This window comes from Candoia aspera, chromosome 7 (assembly GCF_035149785.1).
Source record: "Candoia aspera isolate rCanAsp1 chromosome 7, rCanAsp1.hap2, whole genome shotgun sequence".
In the NCBI taxonomy this organism is placed as follows: Eukaryota; Metazoa; Chordata; class Lepidosauria; order Squamata; family Boidae; genus Candoia; species Candoia aspera.
Window position 1 is genome coordinate 6,800,181 of NC_086159.1, and position 13,497 is coordinate 6,813,677.

Sequence of the window (13,497 nt, forward strand, 5' to 3'; positions counted from 1 at the left end):
TCTGAGCCTGCCTCTGACTCCTAAATAACTCTGGGCAGCTTATAATTAATAAAGAATATATCTCTATATCATCTATATCTATATCTATATCCATATCTGTATCTATATATATCTATATATATCAAGTCAGTGTTGACTTTTGGCACAACTGCCTGGACTAGTCTCTAGAGTTTTTTTGACAAGCTTGTCAGAATTGGTTTGCTCTGGCCTTCTTTTTCTTCCTCGGATTGAGAGACAGAGACTGGCCCAAAGTCACCCAGCTGGCTCTGTGCCTAAGGCTGGACTAGAACTTAGTCTCCAGCTTTCTAGCCTGGTACCTTAACCACGACACCAAATTGTCTGTCTGTCTGTCTGTCTCTCTCTCTCTCTAGGTAAGTGTTTCTCAATCTCAGCAACTTTAAGGTGTGTGGACTTCAACTCCCAGAATTCCCCAGCCAGCATGCAGGCCTGGGTGAACAACCAGGTTTTTAATAGTTTTCTGAACATCCTTAAGGTGGGAACAGTTTAGATCTCTGGTGGGATGTCATTCCAGAGGGCAGAAGCCAAAACCAAGAAGGACGCTTCGTCGATCCCACAAGATAATATTGTTGACTGTTGGGACCCAAAGGGTACCCACTCTGCCTGACCTCACTGGATGGATGGAAATGGAAACATTCAGCAATAACTGGTCCCTCAATCAGACAGGCCCTATAAATAAGTGATGCGAGAACCAGTTTGGTGTAGTGGTTAAGGCACCAGGCTAGAAACCAGGAGACTGTGAGTTCTAGTCCCACCTTAGGCATGAAGCCAACTGGGTGACTTTGGGCCAGTCATTCTCTCTCTGCCCTAGGGAGCAGGCAATGGCAAACCACTTCTGAAAAACCCTGCCAAGAAAACTGCAGGGACCTGTCCAGGCAGTCTATGAGAATTGGACATGATTGAACAGATTAAGTGTGTGTGTGAGAGAGAGAGATAACCAGCACCTTGAATTGCACTAGAAGCCAACTGGTAACCAGTGGAGCTCACAGAACAGTGGGGACAAGGGAGCATATCGAGATGCACCCATCACTGCTCACATCGCTGCGTTCTGGACCAGCTGCAGCTTCCAGGTGATCTTCAAAGGCAGCTCCATGTAGAATGCATTGTAGCAATCCAGTCGTGAGTGACTTGGAATCCCTTGGTTGGAGTAGAGGGTCCCTTCCATGTTATGCTACCTTTGCTCAAATGATGACACCTATGGACAAAAAGCCGGGAAAGAGCACAACGCAGAGGCGAGCAGTGTACCAATGCCTCTTTACTACCACGATCCCAAGCTCACCAATGCTTAATGTTTATTTCCTTTCCTTTAAAAGATTTTGTCCCACTTTTCAACTTCAACAAAGGGGCTTTTTGGATGCTTTCAATTAAAAAGACGTAAAATGAGGAGCAGAGAGGTGACTGCGGCTTCCAATTCCAGCTCCCTTTAACGCCATTCACCAAAAGGCTCAGGTATCGCTATTTGGGATCGGCGGTTGTGAAATTCGCACACACGTCTCAAAGCAAACCCAGGTGCATCAGGAAGCCTAGCACCGAGAGGCCCTCTGCCAAGCAGCAATTAGCATAATTATTATTTTGTTTTCCAGTCAAAATTGCAACTTAGGCTCCTGAACACCGCAGTGTGTACGCAATAACCGAGCTTTTAAAAATTAAAAACAATAACAGAAGGTAATCATTTTTGTGTGCAGGAAGCGTTTCCGCCCAGGGACTGTGGATCTGTTGGCAAGGACCAATTTGTTAAACAGAGAAAGGAAGTTAAACTTTAAAATGAGGCCACATCTGTTGGGCTATGAGAAAATAAAGGATGCGTCGGGGTGTCTGCAGGGTACGGTCAAGAAGGTCAAGTTGGCGGCCACAACACGGCCTGTTCTTTATGGGTGGAGTGTTTGTGGTACCACTGGGAACACCATCTTGACTTTTTTGACCATATCCTCTGGACACTGCTGGATCCAATCCTTGTCATGAGCACTGATGGTGAGCAGGAGGGGGCCCCTATCCAGGGGGGAAAACGCATGTGTAGTAGGGAGGAGTTGAGCAGCCATTCAAAGAGACACAGATCAGACCCGCCTTGACTTTCGGGGTTTATCTGTCTGGGTTTTTCCCACGCTTCTTCAGTTTGTTAGGATTTTTTGTCTAATGTAGCGGTAATAAAACACTAGAGACCTATTCCTTGTCTCAGCGTGGTTCCTGACTGTTAGGAGAACCCTATACAGACATACTTGGGGGCAGTGAGGGTGACGTAAGACAAGTTTCACCCCATTAGCCCAATTTTCCAGGTTTGGTGGACGTTCTGAAGCCCAACCCGATTTCCTCATAAACTCGGTTTCCACAGCATGAGAGGTTAGCTGGTTTGCTGTCAGGAGTGTCCTCAAAGGGGGGTAAAATGCAAAGATGGTGGCTGCAATCATGTGCTTGAAGCATTGGTCCATTTCTTAAAGGGTTTTGTGAGACTTATGTAAAAAAAAAAGGCAGAGTTTTGATGATGCAGTCACAACCACCATCTTCACCTTTTACACACAGACACACACACACACACACACAGACACCAGACAACTTTGGTGGGAGGCTAGCTAGTTTCTGGTTCTCTGTGCCATTCAAATGCAGCTAGAACATCACATGTAGCTCAGTTGGGAAAATGGCAGGGCGTATGCGTCCATGGCGTGAAGTAAGTTTATTTATGCAAGAACAAGATACGGGTACAAGGGACACCTCAATCTGATGGAGCAACTGGGGGGCAGAAGGAGTCTTTACTCCCAAATACAGTATGTATCATTCACAGCAATGTAGCTCATACACATTACAGCAGCCTTCCTCAACCTTTTGACCCTGGAGGAGCTCTTGAAATATTTTCCAGGCCTCGGGGAACCCCTGCCCATTCAGGCTCCAATACAGGCCAGAAGTTACAAAATTATTACATTCGCTTCCTGGGTAGGCCTGTATAGATGCATTAACTGTGTTTTTACACTGAACATAAAGAAAGAAACTTATCTCTTTAATGTGAAGTTGCCAAAATTTGAAATAATTTTTTAAATACATCGTGATCTCCCAGGGAACCCCTAGGGACCTTTCGCGGAACCCGAGGGAGCCACGGAACCCTGGTGGAGAAACCCTGCATTACTGTTTGCAAACGATGTAAATCACTAGGAATGACACAGAAATCATATATGCATAATGCATATTTAGCAGCCTTGTCTGGACTACTTCAGATGCAACAGGCCACTCTGTTTATTTCAGGGGATGTCCAGACAGAGAACTGGTATGTCACACCCAAAGTCTGCTAAACAAGGCCCTGTTAAATCAAGGCTTTAGTATCTGGGTCTGGGCTCACACAACATACTAAGCCATCTTAAGTTCTATTTGGTTTATCATTTAACACGTTTGACAATCCCAGCCAGTGGTAGGTCAATTCTACACATCTTTCTTTTCAGCCTGTTCGATTTATAACCCACCTTTCCTCCAAGAGAGAAAAATAGCATCTTTTGCATTCCCTGTTCCAATTTTCTCCTACAACAACAATCCAGCAAGGTAGATTGGGCAGAGATAATGACCCAGTGTAGCTAAGGATGGATCTGAACTAGGGTCCCCTAGTTCTACCACACATACTTTAACCCAGTATTTCTCAAACTTGCAACTTTAACTCCCTGAATTCCCCAACCAGTGTGCTTGGAGATGTGTGGACTTCAACTCCCAGAATTCCCCAGCCAGCATGCTGGCTATCAAATTCTGGGGGTTGAAGTCCACACATCTTAAAATTGCCAAGGTTGAGAAGCATTCAACACTGTTGCCCTGCGGATGTTGCAGTCTTGGGCCTGAGAAGGGCTTGGCCTCAGGATAGAAGCTAAATCCATTCAAGACCATTACTACACTCCCGAACAAAATGCTTATTGTACCAGCTCAGTTGCGCCTTGGCCCCCAGACCAGCCATGCTTTAAATAGCCTCTAATTCCCTCTCTGAATAGCCTCAGAATCACTGCTCCCAACTTGCTAATTCTCCAATACTCTTTTGACCTTTCTTTCTTTTTTTTTTCATTTCATCTTGCAAGCTTGCAAAACTGCAAGGCAGCAAGGCTATCAGAGGTCCACACCAGGCTCTAAGTGACACAACAACAGCTGTGTGGGGACAGCATGCCAGAGCCCACCAGGCTCAAGCACAGATCACCCACCCTTCTGATCCACCTCTAAAACCTGGCTTTGCAGGTGGGAAGTGGGGGATGAGGAAGTGGGAAGAAAGGATTCTCCCCAAAGGGGTTCACCCGCAAGAGGAGCAGGTCCAGATGAATCCCCCACATCTGGGAGGGGACATCTGTCCCCAAAGCATAAAGAGATGAGTTAATATAGGAGGGCAGCAAGTTTGCCCAAAATAGCCCAGACACAAAAGCCTCAGTCAGTGCCCCGGGCTCCGTGGCTCCACGCTCAATGAGCAGGCTGTGTAAGCTGGGCTAAGAGGAAAACAAGGAATTAAAACACAGTAAAGCTTGAAAGGGGAAGGTCTGGGGGCAGCCAGTTAAAGGGACCGGGTGCCTTTCAAAATGTTTGCTTCTGCAGCGCGTTTAGCCATGCTGAACGCATCACCTTCCACGCTGGCTCAACCATCCAGGGACCGACAATGTTAAAGGCAGTATAAGATTTCCTGCGGAACACATGCCTCAGCTGGGACTCCCCTACGCACTAACGCTGTCTTTAAAAGGTAAAGACTTGGGATGACTTTGCACGCACATCCAGATAGTTTTCTTGGAAAGTATACAGAAGCAGTTTATGGTCGCCTCCTTCCAGGATGTTTTTTCAACTTCCCAGCCTGGGGTTTGTGTGTGCGTCTGTGGGTGGGTGGGTCTCCTGGTGGTCTCCCATCCCAGTGCTAAACCAGTCTGACCCTGCTCATCTTTTTTGTAAGATTAGCCACGATGAGCTAAATGTTGCCACCTACTATAGGTTAGCAAGATGTAATGGTATGTGGGAATGACCTTGGGATAAGAGGCAGCTGAACCCACAAAAGGAATGTGGGCGTGCCAAATGTCTCAAGAGGGACCCTCCCTAGTTTCTTGGGCTGTAAAGGCGACGGGGGAGAGATGTCCTTTCAGACTTGCAAGATTCTGTTAATGTAACCGTACAATAAAGTAGAATTAGCTCATTTGGGCATGATTCCTCTCTGGAGTACCTCGCAAGGCTGACACAATGTGAGTTCCCGTGTTCACATCACAGGCATGCCCCAGGACAGAAAGCATCTTCTGGCTCACACAACCTGCTAAAACAATGGTTGGGTTCCCACAACATACCAAACACCAGCTACCCAACCTCATTTTAGCCTAGTCTAGCCTGCTCCAGGACCCAGTGCCTATATTCCTTCTGTTTCCTATTTATTACCTGTGGACAAACAGGTTTCTGAAGGACTGCAAAAACTTGCTAAATCTGTTTGATTTGAAAAGATGGGGAATAAAGGGCATACACGCCATGCTGTACGTCTGCCTTTCAATCAACAACTTCCCGAGAGCTAACTCCACTCAGAAAATACTAATGGGGCAATCAATTGGTGTAGGCTTTCACGGCTGGCATCAATTTCAGGGGCAAATAGAAGAGCCCAGTCAGCCCACAAGACAGTTCACTCTGCCTCTGAAGATGCCAGCCATGGCTGCTGGCGAAATGTCAGAACAAAATTAAACTAAACCACAGCCATTCAGCCCAAAAGCTCCTCACTGCTTCATTAATGTGGCAAATCGATTCTGTGGGCTTGATCCAAAATGCAAAGCGAGAGCCAGTTTGGTCTAGTGGTGAAGGTGCTGGGCTAGAAACCAGGAGTCTGTGAGTTCTAGTCCCGCCTTAGGCACGAAAGCCGGCTGGGTGACCTTGGGCCAGCCACTCTCTCTCAGCCAACTCAGTGCAATGTAGACTAGCCTCCTTGTGGTGCACCCCGGGGAACGTGACCTGTCATGGCTAAATAATCTACAAATCTGGCTGCTGGACGTCACAAGGATTTCCCAGCAAGAAAAAGGAGCATGAACACCGAACTGCTATGCCATACGATAAAAAAAAGCCAAGTGAGGATCTTGTGTTTTAAATCATTCTTGGTAGCCTCTGGATGCCTTGGGTTTCATTCCCATAATGCTGCTTTTAGCCTAGCTTTGGACCTGTTGGCTGGCAACGCTGGGAACTGAAGTCAACTGATTTGGAAGCTGCCAAGCTGGGGGAGAAGCTCTTGCCCGCATGGATAGCCAACACCACTGTCTTCAACAAGAGTTAGACACAAACAGGAGAGCAAAGTGGAATGTTCTGCTTTCTGTCCTTGGACCCCCCCAAATTAAAAAGAACCAAACTCAGCCCAGTGTTGCCCCAGTGTGGTCTAGTGGTGAAGGCGCTGGACCACAAGGGGGAGACCCAGATTCCAGTCCCCCCTCACAAGCCACAGAAGATGATAGTTATGGACCATAATCCACCACTTTGGTCTACATGGACTGGTGGATAGATGTCTTTTGACTTCCCAGTCTAGAACTTTTGTGGCTGAGGCAGAACTAGAACCTGGAACTCCCTGCTCCTAATTCAGCAGCACTTTCACCACACCACCACAGTGGCTGTTATTCACACACGTACATACACGTGCTGAGCGCATATCAGACGCTAGAGTAGGCTAAATGGAATGGGGCCAGTTACAGGGTGCCAGATATTATCTCAGCAAAACAGGCCATTGCAGTAAACCATAAGATGGCTTCTCACGCAAAGACCGTCCTTACGTATTGTCCATCTGGACTTGCAGGGTGGGGTTGCCAAAACACACCTCGCAGCTTCACAATACATACGCCACCCCTTGGGCACTCGCGTGCAACCTTGCAGTCCATGCGTGAAAGGGTGGAGCTAGGGATGTCACACACATGTCACATTGTTTCTTGCAGCCTTGGGGTTTGCTGCAGACATCTCTTCCCAGATGTTGAATGAAGAACTCGCCAACTTTTCTAGGCTGGTGGTACATTTGAGAATAGGTCTAAGTGTTTTTGCAAGGAGGCAGCAGACATGGGGGGTGGGGGGGGAGGCAGCTTGCCTACTAGAAAAAGGATTTTCCTAGTTACAAGGAACCATGTGAAGTCCTTGGTGCTCTCTGAGCTTGGTGGTTTGCTTGCAGACGTTTCATGACCCAACTAGGTAACATCATCAGTGCGAGGGAGGGTGGGGTTTGCTCCCTGCTTATATAGAGCAGCTTGACCTGCCAGTTTTGGTGGGGTGTGGTTTCCTCCTTGGTAGTTCCTTGATTAGGAACCAACCAAGGAACCAGCCAACCAGAAACCTGCTCATCACCACCTTTTCTCCACTCCTCTGGGATGGTTTTTCTACCCCTCCTTCCAAGGCTGCACCTCACCATCATCGTTACTTTCCAAGACAGCTTCTGCTGATGTTGTATCCTAGGAAATAAAAAGGATGCTGTGGCTGATGCTTTACCTGCATCCAGTTTCACATCTGTGTGCATTAGGTGAGGAAACAGATGAGGCTTGGGTGCCCAGAGGGGTGTATGTGGACACACTGGCACTCTTGGGTGCTACGTTTAAGAGCCATGTGTTCAGCACAGTGTTTCTCAACCTGGGCAACTTGAAGATGGGTGGACTTCAACACCCAGAATTCCCCAGCCAACACAGCTGGCTGGGGAATTCTGGGAGTTGAAGTCCACTTATCCTCAAGTTGCCCAGGTTGAGAAATGCTGCTGTAACCTTACAATAAAGGTAGCATTAGCACTCATGGTATTGGTTTCTTGTCCAGACTACCTCGAAGGGCTGACACATCTTGCAATTGAATATAGTTTAATGGCGTCCTGCTGAAAGTGTTTGGGAACAGCTTGGCCCTCCTTCCAGTTGAAAGGCTTGCCCCTCCCTCAGAGCCCCAGTGTGTTAATAGGCTAGGACAGGGTTTCTCAACCTTAGCAACTATAAGATGGTGCACTTCAACTCCCAGAATGGCTTAGCATGTGGGCTGGACCCAACTCATTTAGTTCTGGGAGTTGAAGTCTACCCATCTTCAAGTTGCCAAGGTTGAGAAACACCAGCTTAGCAGATCGTATGAATCCAGCCACAAAAGTCTTGGATACCAGGCTTCTGAAGCTTCTAAAACAAAGACAAACTCTGTCCTGCAGGAATAATCTCGCCAAGAAGATGGCAAAAATGGATGTGCTCTAGCCAGAAGATCCATAGGATTAGCTGGCTGCCTTGTATATGATAGACCATTTAGCCACTCCCAGAAGTCTTAGGAGGCCCAGGGGACACCACATGGAGGCGGTCTATCATTTGTCCCATGACCAATGCATATTTTCTATATACCTTTTTATATTCCCAATGTTTTAATGTAATATACTTGTAATATGTATGATGTGCTGCCATGCAATAAATAAATAAATCGCGCCAACCTTTTGTCTGTGCAACAGTTTGCAGCCCCAGCCGCAATCAGACTTGTGCAAAGGCTGTGGCAGTTTCCAGCCTCTTCTTCCCAGCTGCTGAGCCAACAGCACAGCATGGCCGAGCTACCGACTTCTCATTTCCCTGGCTTGCCTCGTGCAGACACAGCTGCCGCTCTGCATTGGCAGCCAAGTCTTCCAACTTGTTCCTTGGAGCCAAAGTTTGGGTTTGATATTTTACGCTCATTCCCTCTCCCTCTCCCTCTCATTTTCCCCCCAGCCGGAGTGGTAAAATGCATTTCCCAATCTGGTCCCTTGTCACTGTTGTTGATTTGGCTACCCTCGCTCTGTGTTGGCATCAGGGCATCAGGGAGCCAAACTGAACTCGCTACACAGCAAAGCCAATTCAGAGTGTCAACTGTATTGCATTGACACTGACATCAGGCAGCTACATCTACCTGATGATGGGGTATTTCCATAAAGCCAACGCAGCCATGCTCTGCCTGCCTCCTGTGGCAATTATCTTTATTCACACTGCAAGCTGTCAAAGCCACAGAGAGAGATGGTTTCTACTAAAGCCAACGCAGTGAGGGCAGCACCATGCCACTCTCCTGTAAAACAGCTGAAGAACAAGTGCTACTAAGTCAAATTGCTACTGGTATTTGCACAAATAAAACAAGTATATTCCAGACAAGCTCTCTCAAAAACGTTTCTCCCAACTCACAAAACACAGCGTGTCCACTGTCACCGGCCTCACCCCAGATTTGGGCTGAACTTTCAGTTCTTTCAGCCATTTCTCCCAGCTAAAGAGAAAATTGAATCTTTTCTAGCTAGAATTGGGACTTACGGCACTGCTGCAAGGAATATCCTTCACTTTTAGCCAAGCCAAATCCAGAGTGCCTTCTCCTCTATAGCAGGATTGCAACCGGTCCTTGATACGGTCATTGATCTTTTTCAGAAGAAAGATGCAAAGAGCTGACTCATCCAAGGACTTCATCTTCCTCTTCTGCCCCTTGGAAAAGACCGTAAAGAGGACATCATCCTCTGGCATGATACCCAGAGATCTGGCCAAGATGGATCCCGCCTTAGACAAGTAGGCGGCCTGCAGCAATCGGTATTCCACCCCATTCTTTTCGCAGCCAATGGGCAGTTCAACGTAGGAGTTGAAGGCTGTATCTTCTTTACAGAGGCGGACCAGTTTTGAGGTATAGACCTGCTCCTTGGTGGTGGAGCCAGATGGAGAAATCATCTCAGGTTGAAGGGTCAAAAAATAGACAAAATTACCACTGCTGAAGCCATAGATGTAGTAGATGTCAAAGTCAGGGATGATGGTGAATGTGTCTGATGGGATCTTGATCATGGAAGCCACAAACTCATCATGAAAAACATAAGCAAACATTCCTTCTGCTTCGGAGTTCTTGGGGAGCTTTCGGCTGGAGATGGTGGGGAAGTATTCGGGCTTTCCATCCACAGCAGTGGCAATGAACAGCTTGTCATCCATGTTGTGGTAAGAAACGATGACTCCAAAAACAGACCCACTCTCGTTCACCCCAGAGAGGTAGTGCTCCTTATTGTGAAAGGGCTCCCCAAGTTTGAAGAGGTCATCCAACCTCAAGAGTTTACAGATGCCCTGGTACAAACTCCCGCAGGCAATCAACCTGTTCTCTTTGTAGTCAATGAGCAACATCTTGTTGATGTTGTTGGTGGACGTTAAGGGTTCGTTGCAAGGCTGGACCAGTCTGGGAGGGTAACATTTGGGGTTATCAATATCCGGACCCGTCTCATGACGGGCCTCCACCTCCAGATTACTGGAGAGTTTATATATCCAGTTGACAGCCCCCAAGTAAATATATCCTTTCCTTTTGTCTACCACCAAGTGATTAAAAGAGATCTCGGTGGCTTCTGCGGAGAAGGTGAGGAAAGGTTTCCTTGGGTGGGAGGGCAGTTGCCTAGAGACAGAAGATGGCCCCACAGTGCAGAAGACAAGATGCAAGGCAAGGCAAGTCCATCTCCACATGTCTCCCGACATGATTACCAAAAGTTTTTTTTTTGTATTCCTAAACTGGAGCGTGGGGGAGCGAAGTAAATGACGCTGGAGCTGCAGAGATTTTCAGAGTGCTGATCCTGTGGTGAAGCTTATCCTAGGGGAAAAGAGGAAAAATAGAAAGCTCATTATTGCAAAGCATCTCTCTCCCCTCCTATTCCTGCCTTCAAGAGTGATGCCATCATTAAAGAAAGCCGACTTAATTGCTAATCCTCCCCTTTTCATCTCTGTTATCCTGGGCAGAAAGGGAGTCCCGTGAACGAGGAGACGGTAAAACAGGATAAGCAAACACCCTGACTCATGTCAGACCAGTGGAAAGGGAACTGCAGAGGACCCAGCACTGTGTCTTCCCGACAGCCTTCTCCAACCTGGTTCCTCACCTGATGTCTTGGACTCAGAATTGCTAGCCAACCAACATGACTAGGAAGTCTGGGCCCTGAAGGCCAGCATATTGAGGAACACTGGAGAAATGCAGTTCATATCCATGTGTAAAGACAACTTCAAGTTGGTGTAACCTTTTGCATCAGAAGCAAGCAACAGAGAAGTTAAAGTTGCCCCTGTACTGCTACCAGCCCTCTGAGAGGCAGGGCTCATTCCCTCCTCCTCTGTCTTCACCGCCTATTTCCAGACACCCAAGATCCCAGTCTGCTCCCCAGTTCCTTTGAGCCATTCCTAAGTGAGAGAAAGCTTCATAAATAAACACTCAGCCCATGGCTTTCCTACCCGTAGAAATGCTCAGCGTCCCTAGAAAAGTCAGCTAGGAAGACAACCCCATTTGGCAGAAGTCAATCACAGATAGCAAACTGTGTGCCAAGCCTAATGCTGCACCCAAACTCTGCCTTCCCCCACCGGGACATCTGGGACTACAAATCCCACCCCACCAAGACAGAACTGCCATGTTGGCTGAAGATGTTGGGAGTTGTAACTCTACACATCTAGGAGGCACCAGCTTGAAGGTTTGTCTGAAAGGCCTACAGAACAGGGGATGCTCCTTAACTGGCAAAGCCACGGTTGGGAGGGGTGTTGGGTGTTGGAGATAATGATGGTGTAATGCTGCTTCTGTTGTGATTCTAAAGGTTCTTTTATTATTTTTACGGGCATGAGTCAAACAGAGTTATTACCAGCAAATGGAACACAAATTACAGTAAGATAGGTAGATGATAGATACAGTAGATAAATACCCTGGCCCAGAGGTCTCAATTAGTTTACTTTCTGTGCACCCCTGTAGTAGAGAATAGCTACATTCAAACAACATCCTTAACACAGCAATGACATTTGTTCAATGGGCTAAACATGCTTGGTTTTAATCTTGTTTCTGTGGTGGAACATGTCCTACAAACCCAGCTTGTTTGTAAATGTTAGCTGATCAGATAAAAACGTTGATTAGTCAATGTACTGTGTGAATTCAGAGAATGGGCTAACTCAATAACCAGTACGAAGGCCATCACTATGTCTGTCTTTAAGGCTTCCCTGAGATTTAAATCATCCTAACATTGCTATTTTTCCTTTCCAGGCAAAGATAGGCTGTGGACAGCTAATCCACACCCTCAAAGGTAATTGGACCTCATACAAACCATATCCCTTCGTTTCCATTATCAACAGATCGCTTCACACTATGGGGAGACAGGCATAATGTTCTTAATTAGAGCAGTTAAATGCCCAGTAGCTGTATTTACACATCATCTTCAGCTTGGATAACTTCAATATGAGTATTTCATTTGTGGCTTAGTACGTGGGCTGAACCCAGCCCATTTAGTTCTGGGAGTCGAAGTTCACACGTCTTAAAGTTGCCAAACACTGCCTTAGAAGGCTGGGAGGCCCGAGTGATCACTCAGTTCTACTTCTTCTTGCTATCAACTAGAATTAAAGAGCTCATAGTCCTTGTAAGGGCCTCCTCTGCCTCTGAATGTGCAGCCTGTTCCAATCCATTGATATTGGATAGGAATATCAAGCAGAAACCCAAGAGCATGTCCAGAGGTTTTAATTCTATATATCTTCAGGGGGGTGGGGCTGAGAAAATGGTTCAGTGTGCTATAGAATCCCAGGAAATGAGTTAATTCAGTAACAAGGTTGAGCATGTTGGACAACCATCCATTATGTACAGTACAGATGCACAATCCGTGCTTCCAAGGACGGATTCTAACCCTCATTAGTGGACAGATTTTCTTTAAACACATTTTTTTTAAGAATGAACAAGGCAGGAAGGGAAATTAAACTGGAAAAAAGAAAACGGGTTAAAAAAAAACATTGCTTTCCTCTAAACACAGCCACTGCTTTGATCCACTTTATCCCCACTCTACTTACAGGCAGCTTCCAACTGATTCTGAAATACCTACCTTCAGCTCTTGGCCCTGAAAGGTTTTGCACCCAAGTTGTATTATTTATTTATTTTTACTCTGCCACTCTATTCCAAGGCAGCTCATAGAGGATCCACAGCAATTAACATTTATACTTGACTTTCAGACACTGTAAGGTCAGTTGTTGTTGTTGTTGTTCACTACACCATGATTGGAAATACTGAGATTGAGGGAGAAGGCTAGATCTCGAAAATTCCCTAAAAAGTTTGTAGCACAGGCCAGCTTCAAGCCAAGGATGGCAGAGTTCAAGAACTCAGTTGTCACACTATACCCATTCTCTCTCTTTCTATCTCTCTCTCTCACACACACACACACAAACATCTGTCTGTCTGTCTAATTTATTAGGAGCTCAAGAGAGAATACAAGCAATCCTGTTTTGTATTTTTCCCCAAAACAGTCCTGTAGGGTAGGCTGGGCTAGGAGTGAGTGGCCCAAAGTCACCCAGTGATTTTCTATGGCTGAGTGGAGACCTGAACCCAGTACTCCTGGCTCCTAGTCCAGCAGCTTCCCCAATAGACCACACTGGTTCTTGCAGTCTGAAGGGGGACTTTAACCTGGATTTTGCTGGTGCAAGTCCAACATCTTAACAAATACTGCGTATCAATTTCTCATTACACTCATTATCAGGAGTATGCAGACAATCATAGTTCCCTAAACTTTCTAAGAGAGCCAATTTGTGTAGTGGTTAAGGCACTGGGCTAGAAACCAGGAGACCC

The 13,497-nt window shown here is 46.6% G+C and overlaps 1 protein-coding gene across 1 annotated transcript in view; it reads right to left on the reverse strand.

Moving 5' to 3' along the window:
* LOC134501193 (plexin-A4-like) overlaps window positions 1–13,497 on the reverse strand; it is a 62,008-nt gene that overhangs the window by 14,242 nt on the left and 34,269 nt on the right. Inside the window, exon 2 of the mRNA XM_063308801.1 lies at window positions 9,228–10,521. Within this exon, the coding sequence (XP_063164871.1) occupies window positions 9,228–10,409 (1,182 nt within the window). The 5' untranslated portion in view covers window positions 10,410–10,521. The remainder of the gene's footprint in view (window positions 1–9,227; window positions 10,522–13,497) is intronic.